This window comes from Octodon degus, unplaced genomic scaffold (assembly GCF_000260255.1).
Source record: "Octodon degus isolate 3935 unplaced genomic scaffold, OctDeg1.0 scaffold00158, whole genome shotgun sequence".
Lineage (NCBI taxonomy): Eukaryota > Metazoa > Chordata > Mammalia > Rodentia > Octodontidae > Octodon > Octodon degus.
In genome coordinates, this window is record NW_004524734.1 from 2236102 (window position 1) to 2253613 (window position 17512).

Below are 17512 nucleotides of genomic sequence, written 5' to 3' on the forward strand. Positions count from 1 at the left end.
ATGTATTACCACCACGTAATTTTAGAGCCTTTTCATCACCGCCAAGAGCAATCTTGTCTTCGTTAGCTGTGCTCCTTATTTCTCCTTTGATCTGAAAACCACTGTTCTTCCTCTATGGAATGGAGTTAGCTATCTGAGAGCTGCAGCACAGAAGCGCTGTGTGAAAACTTCAGATGGGAGCGTGACCCAGCAAAGCAGATCAAGCGTCAGAAAAGACCAGGCAGTTGTATAGACCGGCCTTCTGGGGTCAAGTGGGTTAGCACGAACCATGTAAGCAAGCCTGTCCCACATGCAGCTGGTGTTTTAAGTGGCTTTTCTCATATCATGGTTTCAGCAGCAATACAGTTTCAGTAGCATGAGATTTGACCACTTGGTAAAGATTAAAGTCAACAAAAATGTCCACTGCTTCTCCTGAAATTTGCCTTGTGCAGTGAGAACTCTGCCTTGCTTTTAGAGCAGACATCCTCTTGAACCAGTCTTCTCCATTTATGCTATCCATTAAGGCAGCCATGAACCACACATGCCTGTATACATTTAGTTATTTATTTGAGGGTTTTTTTTGTTTTTTGTTTTTTGTTTTGCGGTATGCAGGATTAAACTTGGGACCTTGTGCTTTTCAAGGCACTTGGGCCGCTGAGCTATTTCCCCAACCCCATAAATTTAATGATTTAAGATGGAATGCAGTGAAATGTTTAGTTTTCAGTTGCACTGGCCACAGTCCAGGTGCTCCGTATCCACTTACTGGACAGTGCAGGTACACAACATTTTCATCATCGCAGTGAGTTGTGTTGGTAGCACCATTCTAGACGATGTGAACAACTTGTAGGCTTCTAAAGGAGTTCGCTGCCTGGTAGGTTACTGCATAAACGTTAAAATCTCATTCGTTCCATATGTCGCTTAGCTCCCTTTCACCCTTGTGTTTCCCTGACTAAACTATCTCGAGCTGGAGCCCAGACCTTCCCCGGCTGGGCCCCAACGAAGCATACTTACGCATATGTATGGCCTTGTTGTGTATTCCTAGTGACATTGCAATGCTAATAAAATATCTTTTTTTAAAAAAAGTAACCTTTCAAATGCTCTCTGGGCTTTCATTATTTTCTACCAAGGTAATAAAGTCAGATTAAATAATTTTATAGACACAGGTAATATTAGTTCCCAATACATGCCCTGCATGCCAAGTGAGAGATCCTTAAAGTCTAAAGACAGGCCCATTGGTTTATATTTGTTTCCTGTTGTTATATTAAATTACAATAAATTGAACGGCTTATATCAGTAGAAGTTTATTGTCTTGAGGTTCTGGAGGACAGAGGCCCAAAATCTGTCTTAGTAGGCCCCAGTCAAGGTGCTGTCAGGACTGCTCTCATCTAGAGCCTCAGAGGAAGAATGGTGTTCTCGCCTCCTGCAGCTTTGTGTGCCGCTGGTGTTCCTAGGCTCATGTCCCTTCCTTCATCCTCACAGTACAGTGCTGTGCCCCTCTTTGTAGTCAGATCTCCCTCCAGTTGTCTGTTGGGGATGCTCAGGTAAATCAGAATAGTCCCCTGACTCAAGATCCTTAGTGGTGTCTGCAAAGTCATTTTGCTCTGTAAGGAACAGTCCCAGCTTCCAGGAATTAGGGGATGAATACCTTTCAGGGTCGTTGTTCAGGCTACAGTAAGGTTACATCCATTTACTTATTAGTTAGAAGCAAGGTTACCACTACTGGGCCTAATTGTGTTATTCAGAGCTTTCAATGAAAGCTTAATGAGTCACATAAAAGCATAAAGTGTTTGTAATCATGTTGGCAGATATTAAAATGTCTGATGATGCTGGTGACACCTTAGCCACTGGAGACAGAGCAGAAATGACTGAGATGCCCACTAGAGATTCTTTACCTGAAGACGCAGCAGTGCAGTATGATTCTGCTTCTGGTTCAAATCAAGCAGCGGCGGAAGCTGATCCTGGAGGAGATGATCTGCGTGAGAATGCAGCTGGCCAGGGTGCGGAGCCTGCTGCCCATGGGCACCCAGCGCCGTCCACAGACACCACAGCCCCGGAGCTCCCTCTCCACAGGGAAGCAACTGAGGACGCACTTGCTGAGTGCATTGAGTCTGTCAGCCTTGAGGGAGAACCCGCATCTGAAATACCCCTGATGGAGCAGAATGATCAGGTAAGGATGCCATTCTGTTCATTTTGATTTAGGTTCTTCCTGACACCTACTATCTCAGACTACTTTCTGTTATAATGTAGTACCACAGACAGGTATATTATAAAGAAAAAAGGTTTATTTGGGCTCACAGTTCTGGTCCACAGTGAAGGAGCCATATAGGGTGAGGGCCGGGGGTAGTCCTGCAGTAGGACAGGGCATGATGTAATGAGAGACAGAGAGTCCACAGGAACCTCAGCAAACTGGCCATTGTAGCACACCTAACCCACTCATCTGCCAATCATGTGAATCTGTTAATATATACAAGAGAGCAGAGCCCCAGCCACTTCTGAAAGGTCCCACCGATCCCTCCTCCTACCTTTCATAATGAGGATTAAGTTGGAACCTGAGATTCAGAGAGAGCAAAACCAAACTCAAATCCTGGTACCTACCTTGGGCAGACCTTTAGGTCAAGCTCTGCAGGTGGGAATTGAGAGTTTGAAGTTGGGTACCATGTCACCTCTGTCATCAAAAATGTATTGTGTGGTGATTGAAGATGTAGAACAGTTTGTCACCTTCATATTTGCATTCCGATCACTGCAGTAATAATAACAACAGCCATCAATGACTGGGCACAGCCTGTGTACCAGGCACTCCATTGGCTATTTTATGCTACATGATTTATTCAATAAAGCAGTTCAAAGCTGGGCATTACACACTGCAGTCCACAGAGCAGGCAACCGGGCTCAGAGGTGTTGAGCACTTGTCCTGGGCTGCTTAGTAGTACACAGAAGGTATTGCAGAAGTGGAATGACTCCAGATGATTAGGGATCGGTTCTACCCTAAGCAAGTTGGTGCTCTGGAAGACCACTCATGTTACACTGCGGATTTACAGATCTACCATGGAGACCATCCATGCTTAGATCACTGCTTTATCATCTGCACCACCCTCTCAGGGACCAGAGGCAGACCCCACTCGGTGTCCCCTCTTGGTGCCTGCACCTGTACTTCTAGAGGACATGGTAGAATGTCTCTTTGGGACCTTGTGCTCTACCAACACGACCATCCAAGCTGGATGTCCCAGTGCCCTCCCCTCCATACATGTGGAGACAGATAAGGTGGGAGAGGCCCAGAACTGAGGAAGAGACAGGCTGTGTGTTCTCCACCCAGCCCTGGATGGATCCAGGAAGCAGGGCTAGGGGGAGCCGGGGGCTGTTCACACCAGGTGTGCACCTCAGATCATCCTTTTGGGTGACTCAGTGACACATCCTGAAGGACAGGAAGAAAACAGGGAGCCTTCATTTTCCAACTTAGCATTAAGTTTGCTAGTTTGGGCAAGAGACCTCATTTTCTCTGTGCCTCAGTTTTTCCTTATGTAATATAAACAACTACACATGAAGATTGGAATGTACCCTTCTGACTAAGGGTCTATGGCTTTTATTCAAGGTGAGGCTTGCCCTCCCTTTCCTCAAGAACTTTGACATAGAACTGTTCTGTGGTGAGAGGAGCGGTATTTCCATTCTGTCACTAAGCCAAAGCTGAAGGACCACTTGGTGGGATGTTGTGGAGATCTTAGGACTAGCTGGGAGTTTGGGTCAGATGTGGCAAACATCTACAGATGTTTATGAGTTTGAAGAGGTCACCGGTCCTTTGGGGAAGCTATAGAACCTCTATGACATTAGGAACCCCTAGGCCACAACTCTACCAGAGCATTCCATCCCTGGTTGGAGAAAGGCTTAAAAAATTTTGATCTCCACACATGACAGTGCATGCCTAGAACCTCGAGAAGCTGAGGCAGGAAGATCTCAAATTTGAAGCCAGCCTAAACAACTTAGCAAGGCCCTGTTTCAAAATTAATTATTTTAAATGGGAGTGTAGCTCATTGTCAAGGCCCTGAGTTGAATCTCCAGTACAAAAATAAATAAATAAATAAATAAATAGAAAGAAAAAAAAAAAAAAAGACAAGAAAATCTTGATGCCAGAATTCCAACCCAAAGAAATCTGAATCAGGGATGGATTTGAACACAGAGACTGTTTTTGTTTGTTTTGTTTTGTTTTTAAGTAGTGCATATTGGTAATGAGGAATGCTGAGGTTCATTTTGATAAAATGGTGCATGTGTTTAACATATGTGGGTCTTTTCTCTCTCGTACCCCTCTCTCCCTTTCCCTCTTCCCACCTCTGGCCCTAACCTCTTTCCCTTCTCCAGGAGTCTACTTCCTGGTTTCCTGGCATCTCTTCTTTATTTTGTTTACCCATTTGGCTTTTCATATAAGAGAAAAACATATGGAATTTAATTTCCTGAGTCGGGCTTATTTCACTTAACATAATGTTCTCTAGTTTCATCAATTTTCCTTCAAATGAGTTATTTATTCCATCATGTAAATATACGACCTTTTGTCTCCGCTCATCCGTTGATGGGATCTAGGGTGTTTCTGCAGCCTGGCTGTTATGAAATACCCTGCTATAAACATGGCTGAGCATGTGTCACTGCAGCATGCTGACTCAAGTGTGCTCAGGAACATGTGCAGGAACAGGATCTCTATAGAGATTTCCTCAGTGGTTGCACCAGCTCTGTGAACAATGTTGTGGGAATGCCCATCTGCATAAAACAAATATTACTTGACATCAAAGGACAGATAGACCCCAATCATAGTGGGAGGCTTTAGTACCCCACTGTCACATATAGACAGATGAACCAGGCAGAGTCAGCAGAGAAGCATCAGAGTTCAGCCTCACTGTGGATCAGCTGGTTTAACCACAACCTCCAAGTCACAGCTAGACATGGACTTTTAAAAAGTGCCTCAAATGGTTCTAATATTCAGCCAGGAGAGAGAACAATTGCTCCAGGTCAGAGAACCTCCAAGGTCCTTTCCTGTGATCCCTTGAGTCGGTGATCTCTTGGTTATTGTGCCACTCTCAAATTCTGTGGTGCTAGCAAAGCACCCCAAAACCATGTGGAGTGGGCTGGGGTTGTAGTTCAGTGGTGCCTCCTCTGGACGAGGTTTTCAGAACCACAAAAACAGGCAATTGAAAGCATAGAGAGAAGAGAATAGGCATTTGTTCTTTTGGCTACTATGTTACTTTTTTGTGCATTAATCTTTAAAAAGAGAAATACTACAAATAATGTACTAAGTGAATAAAAAAACAAAGGAGAAATGACAATCACAAAACCTACAGGAGGTGAAAGTGGGTCACTCAACTTCAGGCTTGGAGTTTGCACGCTGCTGATCAGTGTGAGTGTCCACACAGAATAAAGAGGGGAGACCTGGTGGGAAGCGGGGTGACTCAAGCTGCGTCTTCCTGATTCCTGAACCTGTTTTACCTGAGCTGTCTCTCTGTTATAGGGAGTATGGTTCCCAATGTTTGCTATGAGCACTACTGCTCATATATTGGTACAGTAAGAAAAACATAACTGAGTCACATCACTCTGATCTGAGGTGGTTTACAGAAACCATGTAAGTTATAATACAGTAATTCATAATCCTTATGCTACGGATGGATAGGTTATATGTTCCAATTACAGGCTTCTGATCATTACAATAAGACTATCAATAGAGATAACACAGTAAAGCTATCAGTATGCTCCTACCACATCTGCCTTCTTAAATTGTTTGAGCAAATTGAATGAGCCCTGCTTTGAACATGCCTTTACACTTCCTTAATGGTATGGGGAAATAGAGTCAGTTGGCAAAAGCTGCTCCCCTTGCCTGTCTGCACCACCACGGTGGCATTTCAAGGACTTTGGAGGCCAGCCAAACAGCTCAGCGGAGTAAAGCACCTGCAAGCAGGCTCAGGGTCCGGGGATTTGATCCCCAGGCCTGCTGTGCTGGCCCCATCCCCCCAGGGTGTTCTGAGATGGCGAATGAGACTGGGTGTGGTGACGCGTGCCTGTAATCCCAGCACTTGGGAGACTACAAACAGGCGGATCACTACGAGTCTGATCTAGCAGTGAGACCCTGAACATTCTGTAGACCCTTCCCTAAAATACAGAAAAAACAAACAAACAAATTCCTTTAGGGCTGGAAAGATAGCTCAATGGCATAAGCACCTGCCTGGCAAGCACAAAGTCCTAAGTTTGATCCTTGGTACCGGAAAAAAAAAAAAATGATGTCAAGGACTTTGGAAAGGTGAGGTTTTTTATCATAATGAAGCATCACAGAGGTATCTGGATGAATTTGTAGCACTGACCACAAAGGTGGGTCGGTGGCTAAGGATGTGTGTGTGTGTGTGTGTGTGTGTGTGTGTGTGTGTGTGTGTGGCATTGCATCAGGAGCTCAGATCCAGGGCGTGGAGGAGACACCTGTGAGTATGTTTGCTCTAAGAAGGGCAGAAAGTTGATACAGGTGGCAAAAAGGTCTTTGAGAAGAAAGGATCACTTTCACCAGGTCTTGTTTAAACCCTTTCTATCGGTACAAAGTTAGTCTCTTTTTACTGTAAAAGAAAGGATGACCATTCTACTGTCTCTCTTGGCTATTTTTGCCAACTTAAGTTAATACAAGTTATGATAGAAAGAAGACTATATGCTTATGTATTATGTTAGAAGGCACGTTGCCATTAATCCCTCTCAAAGTACTCCCCCTTTCCTCCAACATACACTGTTCTTCTGGCCCTGTCTAAAGCTATTCTGGAAGTTCCCCCCCCCAACTTTTTTTTTTTTTTTTTTTTTTTTTTTAGTACAGGGTCTTACTACACAGACTAATAGTGATCTGCCTGTTTTCAGGCTCCCAAGCACGGGGATTACAGGCACACGCTACCACGCAATCAGTCGTGTCTCAGCGGGGGGCAGGGCCAGCATGGCAGGCCTGGGATCGAACCCCTGGCCCCTGCCTCTGCATCTGCTTAAGAGGGCGCTTTAATCTGCTGAACTATTTGGCCAGTCCTTGGAAGTCCTTTTTCTCGCATGTCTTTAATTGTACTGTCCCAGCTGCCCTAATGTCCTAAATTCAAAACATTGACTCTCCCTAGTTATTCCAACTTTGCAGAAGAGGCAAAAGTTGCACAGCGCCAGATATCAGGAATAAGGTGGATGGAGACATACTGCAGTTGTTATGAACCTGCCTCCCCCTTGGCTAGAACTCAACGGCTTCCCTCACTGTACTTTTAATCGCTCTTTGCAGAAACATTCATGAAAGAGGATTACAGAAGTGCTTCCTGAAGTGGCAGGAATGGTGGCGTAAGAGTGTTCAAAGTGAGGGAGAGGATTTTGAGCAGGACTAAAGGGCAATGTCATGCAGATATTTTGATTACCCATTGTATCAGAAGACTTGTATTTCATGTCTACAAATAATTTTAGTGTGTCTTTTTATTTGTCCTTTGTTGGACACTTTGTCTACCCTGTTGGTCCTGGGGATTGAATCCAAGGTCTTTGCCATGAGCTACATCCAGCCCTTTTTATTTTTTGAGATAGAATCTTGCTGAGTTCCCAAACTGTTAGAGCTGAGCTCCAACTTGTGATTCTCCTGTCTCAGCATCCCAAAGTGCTGAGATTGTAGGCCTGTACCTCCACACCCAGCTCACTGGACACTTAGAAGAAATTATTTTTTGTAATGATGAGACCAACTCTTTTGCCATTGGTCCAGAAGAGAATGAATTCTTTAAAAACTTGAAGCAAAAATTGTTTTACAGGAAACAGGTTTAATCGGAAAACAGACAAGATCAGAAACCTATTTGATCCCAGGTACATCTAAGCCTGATAAAATTCTATCATCTCTTTTTAAAAGTATCTGTGGGAAAATGTATGCTTTACATAGACAAACTATGGCAGAATAACTTTTGAGGAAGTAGACATCGATATCATCTAGAAAATGTGTTCTGTGACAATGTATAAGGGAATGTCTGAGTCTTTCTAGAATGATTTGGATCTGCACAGTGCCTTTGGGTCTGGGGCCTCTTAAAATGCATGTAGCGTTTGGCGTTCGGCTCACCCTTGCCTGGCTCAGGATAGAGGCTGTACCTCGCCCAATAGGGCAGTGTATGTAGGACAGGGCTAGAGAAGAGGATGAGATTAGTAACCTATAAAATGCTTTGAGGAATCATTTCCTTTATACACTCAACGAAGCCGTCTTTGCCTCTGGGGCTCCTTTTCTATCTGACTCAGCTATTGGAGCTGAGCCGTTCTGCAACAACCTATTTGAAAATATGTACTGAATGTTGGAGGTAGGATCAGACTCTCCAAGACCTCTTCCAGTTCCACAATGCTGTGCTTCCTGCCCAGGAATCTGACTGGTGCAGCTACCTGTAAAGATATATGCAGTTCACTTGGAGAATGCAGTGCTATGTAAAAGCAATTACAGCATGTCATGCAGCACAGTAGAAGCCTTCACTGTGGAGTTACATATTTTTTTTTTCAGTCAAAAGGAGTCGAGAAGATTTTCACCCTCAATTCAGAGAGGTTTGTCTTGGGTACTGGCTGAGAGTGATATTTGTCACAAGAGATCTTGTGGGATTTTATTATACACTGCATTAGCATTCTCTAGAGGAACAGATTCAATATAAAATATACGTATCATTGCACAAGGGATTTATGAGGTGGGCTGACAGGCCCAGAAGTAGAAGAATCTCAGAGGCTGCCTGTAGGATCAGAGGCAGAAAAATCCCTAATGGTCTTCTGCATGCTGAAGAGCTGGAAAGTCTGGTAGCAGCCAAAGGCTGCAGGCCTGGCACCTCATGGTACCGTCACTGGTGTGAATCTGGGCCCAAAGGCTGACCAGTGTGCATGTGGACTGTACATATCTTTACAGATAGCTGCACCAGTCAGATTCCTGGGCGGGAAGCATGGTGTTGTGGAACTGGAAGAGGTCTTAGAGAGTAAACAGTCAGTGCTGAAAGGCTGAAGAAACAGAAAACTAACACCCAAAGGCAAGGCAGAGACTGGAGCACCTCCAGAAAAGGGAAATACTTCTTACCTCTGTCCCTTTATTCTGTCCAAGTTACAAGCCTGTTGGTTGGTGCCACCCATAACTGGGGCTGGTCTTCCCTCCTAAATTTGTTGGCATATGTGTCAATCATGCAGACACACCAGAATTTACTAATCTGCTAGGGAGATCTTATTCAAGTCAGATTGACATATCACAATTAATTATCACATACACTGACTTATATTAACATTTTGAAGACCAAATCTTTAGTTCAAGGTGCTGTAAACTCCTTCCTAACACCCAGAAATGGGGTACCTATGATTTTTTTTTTTTTAGTCATCTTTGCTGTCCAACACCAATGCATGTAGCCAATTATGGCAAAAACAAAAAAAAAAAATAATGATTCCAGTGTTACCACTGTAAGTACTCTCACAGGAAAACTCAAGACTGTGGACTAGGGCCAGGGGCTCAATCCCTGGGCCTGCCTTACAGGCTCCATCCCTGCGGTGCACTGAGATGGCAGTTGAGACTGGGCATGGTGCCATGAGCCCGTAATCCCAGCTCTTAGAAGATTGTAAACAGGCAGATCACTATGAGTCCGATCTGGTAGTGAGACCCTGAACACCCTGTAAACCCTTTCCCCCCCCCAAAAAAAAAGACTGGGTTACCATCAGTAGTTCTTTTCCTAGAAAAGGAAAAGCAGAATATTTAGGAACGATAAATTGGAGTCCAGGCATGGTAGTGGGCACCTGTAATCCCAACGCTGGGGATGCTGAACACAGGAGGATCACTACAAGTTCAACCTGTGTAGTGAGACTCTGCACAAAAAAATTAATTAATAATAATAATAAATTGCAGGCCCAGAGTGGTGGAACAGGTTTATAATCCCAGCACTCTTGAGATTGAGATCATACTGGGCTACATAGTACAAGCCCAGACTGAACTACATAGTGAGACCCTGTCTTAAAAATTAAATAAATAAATAAAATTGCTTTCAAAATAGACGAAATGGGGGACCACAAGCCAAGACACACCAGTGGCCAATCTGTGCACCCTACAGTGGGTGAGTAGCACCTGTTCTCATTCTGCTTGCGTGTCCCCCCGTGGGTGTGCCGTACATGATGACACTCAGTTTTTGACTTGGGCAACCTGGTGGGTGGTGTGCTGCTTGGCCATATAGGGCAGTGTGTCCCAAAGCTGGTGGTGAATTGGGATCACCTGAGGTGCTTCCTAAAAATTCAGGTTTCTTGGTCCTATCTAGACAGATTCTTATTCGAAAAGGTGGCAGTGAAAGCCAGGACTCTGTATTTTTATTAAGGAATATAAAACTATTTATTGCCCTCTGCCCACTATTATTTACAATGAAGTAAACAAAATATAGTAGGATAACATTTTGAACCACTGCAAAGCTTTTCCTGGCTTCTGCTGAAATAGTAACCCAAAGACTGAGAAGATTAAGCCTACTTGTGAGGAATGAGTTGGGGTCAAGAAAGTTCTGCAGGTCAGTAATTCAGATTATGCAAGGTTTTCATTCATCCTAGCAGGTACTACATTGTGAATAGCTCTTAACTGTCTGAGAGGGTCCCCATGAGCACTAGTCAGAGGCAGTCCATGAATCATGACCTTTTAGGACCCTGTTTTCAAGGTTTCATAAAGGAATGGATCACTAGGAATCTTAAAATGTTCCCTTAACAACTCTTGCTTACCAACATAAAAAAAAAAAAAAAAGAAAGAAAAGGGGAAAAAAAGGACAGGTTTTGTCAAGTTTCCTTATTTGGGTGCAAAAGTGGTTGGCAGTAATAAAATTCTTTTTAGGAATTTTTCAAGAAAACCGCCACATTTATGTGATTAAAGACATAGATTCTGACATGGCTACTTTGACAGTTTTTTTGGTGGTTTTTTGTTTTTTTTTTTTTTTTTTCAGAACTGGGGATTGAACTCAGGCCCTTGCGCTTTGCCAGACAAGCGCTTATTCAACTGAGCTATCTCCCCAGCCCAACATAGCTACTTTGAAACCACTAATTTTAAACTGTCCAATTAACCATAGAATCGTTTATTTAACTTGAAAGATTATGACTTCAGGAAAATTTTCAATTTAACTGCAGTGATTTATTTTTTAGGTTGTTCAGAATGATGGCATCTCAGAAATATGGATTTATCACCCATGGTTTTTGTTTGGTGAATGTTTAAAAAGCTTATATAAGTATTTTATTTAAACACACATGCACAAGTAAAACCTCAGATTGATCCTTAGGTGTGTGAGCTAAAAATTAGTTCTGGGCCAACCAGATAGCTAAGTGGACTAAAACTCCTGCTTAGGCAGACTCAGGGGCTGGGGGTTCGATCCCCGGCCTGCTGTGCCTGCCCCACGCCAGGAGCGCGCTGAGTCAGTGAGACTGGGCGTGGTGGCACTCACCTGTAATCCCAGCTCTTGGGACGCTGAAAACAGAAGGATCACTATGAGTCCAATCTCTGTAGTGAGACCCTGTAGACCCTGTACTAAATATAAATAAATAAATATTAGTTCTGATTGAGTTTAAAGCCAAACAATTTCCTTAATATTTAGAAAAGCCGGGGAAATATATCAGGCTATCTAATGTTCTTTTCCAATAAAGGAAACAAGTACAGAACACTTTTAATTGTTCCAAAACCAACAAGCAAAGCCCAGTAACTCCTCCAATACTACTTTCGAAACAAAAATATTAAATTTTTAAAATGTGTTTTGTATTTTAGGGAAGGGTCTACGGTCTCATTACTAGATAGGACTTGCAGTGATCTGCCTGCTTACAGCCTCCCAAGAGCTAGGATTGCAGGCACATGCCACCACGTCCAGTCTCAATTGCTTTCTCAGTGTGCCCCGAGGGCGGGGCCAGCACAAACATATTAAATTTGATTTCCATTAGAATATAGTTATTTTTTCATACTAGTAAATCAAATACCAAGATCTATTTATCATGCAGATTATTATTGAGATTCATTTTCTGGACAAAAATGCCAAGTTAATCTCTTGTCATGAAAAGCCATTACAAGGGCCGGCCAAATAGCTCAATGGATTAAAGTGCCTGCAAGCAGGCGCAAGGGTTGGGGGTTTGATCCCCAGGCCTGCTGTGCCAGCTCCACCCTCAGGGTGCACTGAAATGGCAATTGAGACTGGGCATGGTGGCACACACCTGTAGTCCCAGCTCTTGGGAGATTGCAAACAGGAGGATCACTACGAATCTGATCTAGTAGTGAGACCCTGAACACCCTGTAGACCCTTCCCTAAAACATACAAATAAATAAATAAATAAATAAATAGCAGTTACAGTTGGAGGACGCTTATATTTGCCAGTCAGCCTCATCTGAACCTTTCCACTTCATGAGAAGCATCAGGTCTCCACTACTGTCTGTGGCACCAATTATTTGTTCAGATGAAGACCTCTGGAAGAGCCTTTTGGTTTGCCAGCAGTGTCTGGTTTCTTGTTGGATTTGTTCTCACCAAAATAAAGATGTCTGGTATTTGGTTAGAGAAGTTGTTGGTAGTGATAGTTCTTTTTAAGAACTTTGCAAGGCAACTACTGCATTTATGTTTTCACATCAGTACAGACTTTCTTTCTGTACCATTTTCTTCCCCACCAGCTTCTTGAGAATTAAGAAGTACTTCAATTAACCCTGGACAATCGAAGTTTTCTTCAGGTCTCTATGTATGATCAGCATCTCAGATCCATTCCACTTCAGGAAATACTTCACCTTTCCTTTCACTAAATGTCAATTCCATACCTGTCCCATCACAAATTCTCACAAATTCTATTCTTTTGCTTTTGCCATTTGTTTCTTTCCCATTCTTTGCAATGTAGTTGTTTTGAAGGACATTTTTGTTGCACACTTGCAGAGACATCACACCTTGGGTCCTCGCGTTGTGAGTCTGCAGGCCTAGAACTGTTCGAAGACAACTGCGCTCCCATCCCAGGGCAGGGCCCCGGAGTGCTGCCAATACTCTGTATTTTTACAGCTCATCTTTTCTGTCGGTTTGTGGACAGACTAGAATCCAGAAGAGATAGCTGTGGTGTGTGGAGGAATTGCTAAGATGGTAAATTCAGTATTAAACATGCCATGGGTCATCCACGTGAAGATTTTGTAGACAGTTGGCTGTAGTGGTCTGGAGAGATAGGTGATTTATAGGCTCTTAGCACCTGCCTGAAATTGCCCATGTACTGTACATAAATAAAGAGGAACAGAGATCAGGGACCCAGCCCTGGAAGCCTTCTGTCTCCAGGCCGGGCTGGTCATGCTTAGCTCTTAGGAAGTGCTGCTGGTGGTGACTGAATAGTTTATGGTAGCCAGCAAAGAAACGAAAGTGGTGAGAGCTAACCTCTATCTCCACAGCTCACCACCACATCGTTGTATGATAAGCATTGTACCACATTCACATTTTAAAATAAAACATTCATTAACATGAAATTTAAAGTAGTAAGTACTGTTTCTTACGCAGATCTGAGAACATCCCGTTGTTCTCTCCTTTCCTATGCTTTGCCTGCTACCTAGGTGGAAGGCTCCCTCACTGGATTTCAGAACCTGGGCTTCTTTCCCAAGGAGGATTCCTTAAGTATTCCAGAATTTCCCAGAGTTCAGAGCTTAGTGGGCATCCATTTACACATGCCAAAAATTTTTTCTTGTGCCATATTCATGGAAAGTTAGAAAGATTCTGTTGAATATGTTTAACCTTCTATAAATTGATTTAAATAATAAATTGGGTTGTTTTGCTGGTGAGATAGCTCAGCGGTCTAAAGTGCCTGCTTAGGCAAGCTTAGACAGGCTCAGGGGACCGCAGTTTGATCCTGGCACCACATGCTGCACCGGCCCCACCCTCAGGGGTGGAAAAAAAACCATACATATATATGTTATATGTATATTTTTTAAAACAGTACAAAATTGTAACAAAATTTTAGAAATGATACAAAATTTCATTAAACAAAGTAATAGGAATTTGATAGTAGTTGTACTGCATGTTATCTTCAAATTAGTTGTTTAGGTTACCACATATAAAGCTGCAAAATTGTTTTAAAAAAGTAATAAGAAATTAGAAGAAATTTTTTTAAAAAAAATTTAAGCATTAGCTGCTCCTTTCAATAGACCAACAGAAATAAGCATTATCCAAGCTATCCTGCGCATATACATAAATATTTTTCCCTTCTTTCTTTTTTTTTAATATTTATTTATTTTTATTTATTACATTTATTTATTGTGTGTGTGTGGCCAGCTCAGCCCACCAGGGGGCGGGGCTGGCTGGCATGTGGTGCTGGGGGATCGAACCGTGGTCCCTGTGCATTGCCAAGCCTGTTCCAAGTAGGTGCTCTAGACCACTGAGCCATCTCTCCAGCCCCTCCCTTCTTTCTTTTGTCTTTTTCCTCATCCCAGTTTTTCTTCCCATTGAACAGATTCTTTCCCTTTCACAGTATAAATTACAGCTTTCAGATTTTATTTACTTGTCCAGGTTCTCACACTAGCAGACAATATGATGTTTGCATATGTGGGTCTGATTTATTTCACTTACTAATAGTCTCTAGTTACAACAACTTACCTATAAAAGCCTCAAATTTATCTTTTTTTCTAGCCAAGTAACACTTCATTGTGTAAAAATACCACATGTTTTTTTATCCATTCCTCAGCTGGTGGGCACTGGGTTGTTGCCAAGATTTAGCTATGACAAATTGTGCTGCTATAAACATGGGTACACGTATATTGTGGGGGTATGATGTTTTCAGTTCTTTTAGAAAATTACCTATGAGGGGAATAGCTGGCATGAATGGGACCTCCAGTTCTAGCTTTTCTGAGAAATCTCCAGACTGATTTCCATAGCACTTACACCAGTGTACCCTCCTAACAATAGTGGAGAAGGGTTACTTTTTCCCTATGGCCCCTCCAGCATTTGTTATTGGTTAAATTTTGATGATAGTCATTCTTGCTGGCATAAGATGGAATCTCAGCATTGTTTTAATTTGAATCTTGAATGACCAATGATGATGAACATATTTTCATACATGGCCATTTGTGTCTCTTCATTTGTGAAGTGTATATTCATCTGAGATGCCCATTTTGGACTGGATCTTTGAATTTTGGAGGCCTGATATTTTAAAATTCTTTATATGTTCTACATAGAAATCTTTTGTTTGAGGGAAAGTCAGCTATAATTTTTTCCCAGTTCATGGGTTTTCTTTTGTTCTGTTGATGATTTCTTTTGATATGATGAAACTTTTCAAAAAGGTGAGATCCTGGTTGTTGATTCTTTGAAATGCTTCCCATGCACTTTGATTTTTGTTTATAAACTCTCTACCTACCTCTAAATCTTTAGGATTTCTACCTATTTTCTCTTCTAGAATAATTAGTGTTTCTGTTTTAATATCTAAATCTTTGACCCATTTTCAAATGGGTCAAAGATTAGTAGTTTTGTATGTGGTGATAGGCATGGGTCTAATTTTAGCCTTGGTATGTGGAAAGCCAGTTTTTCCAGCACCACTTATTAAAGAGGTGATCTTTCAGTGAACATGTTTGGCCCCTTTATGTAAGATGAGGTTGTTGAGTGTGTTTGTAGTTGCGTCTGCATCTTCTAATCTGTTTCACTGATACTGAGGTCTATGTTTTTCAAGTACTATGCTGATTTTATCCCAGTAGCTTTGTAGTATAATTTCAAGTCAGGGATTATGACACCTCCTGCCTTGCCTTTGTTGCCCAGGATTGCATTTGTTATTCTAGGTCTCTTCTGGTTTTAGATGAATTTTTGGAATGTTTTCTCCAGATATGTGAAGTGTACTGATGCTATTTTAATTGGAATGGCATTGAATCTGTATAACAGTTTTAGGAGTATGGGCATTTTCACAATATTGGTTCTTGCTATCCAGGAGCAAGGAATATTTTTCCATTTTCTGAAATCCCCTTTGTTATCTCTTTTCAGAATATTATCATTTTCATTATATAAACCTTTTGCTTTCTTTATGAAATTGATTTCTAAGTATTTCATTTTTGGGAGTGCTATTGTAAACCTCTATAAATCTTGAATAACTTTCATTTTACCATGGGGACCCCTATCACATATTCAGAATGTTAGTAAAAAGTCCATTGCAGTTACCAATTAAAATCTACTTCCACAATTCAATATGCTAATTAGCAAGACATCGGCTGTTAATAGAGACACAGATAATAGGATTGCTCATTATAGCAGCCCCTAGAGTATGGCTTTCCTAATTAGAATACCAGCTGACCTCCTTGGGCTGTGCATATGTCATTACAATGTTGACAGCACTCACTTAGATTATAGCTTAATCCAGGAAGCACCCATAATATCACAAGATGCATATTGAAAAATTCTGAAGAAAATAAATCATAGTACTAAAAGATGGGCATAGTAGTAAGAGAAGATAGGGCATAGATGCTGCTGTGGTTTGGATACCCCTGAGTTCCTCTCCAAAGGCTGAATGTGTTGGAAGAGTGGTTCCCAGTGTGGTGCTGCTAAGAGACAGCACCTTTGGGAGGTGTGGTCCAGTGAGAAGTTCTTAGGTCATAGGGAAGGTCGTCCTGAGAAGAGATAAAAGTAGCTTCTAGGATCCCTGAGATCTCGTGAGAGGTTTGTTTTGTTGTTGTTTTGTTTTTTGTTTTTTTGCAGACTCAGCCCACCCTGAGGGCGGGACTGGCAAGGGGATCAAACCATGGTCCCCTGCACCTGCCTACACAGGAGCTTTAGCCTGCTGAGCTATCTCATTGACCCCTCGTGAGAGTTATTAAAGTGTGAGCCTGAGCCCTGAATTGGTCTCTTTTGAGATGTAGTCTCATACACTACCACTGCCGCAGCTCTACCTACCATGAGGTCCTCACCGGAGTTGTACCAGGGGCAGTGCGTTGCTCTTGACCCTCCAGTACTATGTAAATGTCTTCTCCTTGTAGAGTTATCCCACCTCTGGCATTTTGTTATAGAAATGAAAAACAGACTAATACAAATATCACAAGAAGAGAATCCTTTAAGTACATAAACATACTTAACCTTCAGATGCTTCTAAGAGGTCAGGTGATAAAAAAGATGAAAATGACAATAAGGAAACCATTGCATAGTGACCTTGATGAAAATGGTTTCACTAAGTAGTGGCAGAGGGAGTCTTGCTGTGTTGGTGAGGAGTGAAAAGGGCAGTGGATACAGAAGGCAGACCCCTTAATTTTAAGAGGCAAGGGAGAAAAATGTGGGGCAGAAGCCAGATCTGGTTGAAAGAAACATTTTGTGCTTGGGATTGTCATTTGTTGGTGTTAAGATTGAGAAAATGCATGCATGATTAAATGCAGCAAGTAGCCAAAGAGAAGAAGGGCAAAAAAAACCAGAAGAGAGGTCAGCTGAGCTACCGTACCCAGAGGAGTGCGTGTGGAGGTGATGGCGGTGACATTACTATTTCCATGGGGATCAGAGAAGGAAGTAGCTGAGTCGGGCACAGTACAGTTAGATTTATGTTAGATGGGGTTTGGTGGAGACCAGTATGGGTTTTGTGCCTGGAAGAGAGAGAGAGAGAGAGA

The 17512-nt window shown here is 42.3% G+C and overlaps 1 protein-coding gene across 3 annotated transcripts in view; it reads left to right on the forward strand.

The window, feature by feature from the left end:
- The window catches only part of Fam114a1 (family with sequence similarity 114 member A1), an 87879-nt gene that overhangs the window by 8745 nt on the left and 61622 nt on the right, over positions 1 to 17512 (forward strand). For all 3 annotated transcript variants that reach the window (XM_023702805.1, XM_023702807.1, XM_023702806.1), the window contains one exon: positions 1785 to 2146. In XM_023702805.1, coding sequence (XP_023558573.1) covers positions 1793 to 2146 — 354 coding nt within the window. In that variant the 5' untranslated portion in view covers positions 1785 to 1792. The remainder of the gene's footprint in view (positions 1 to 1784; positions 2147 to 17512) is intronic.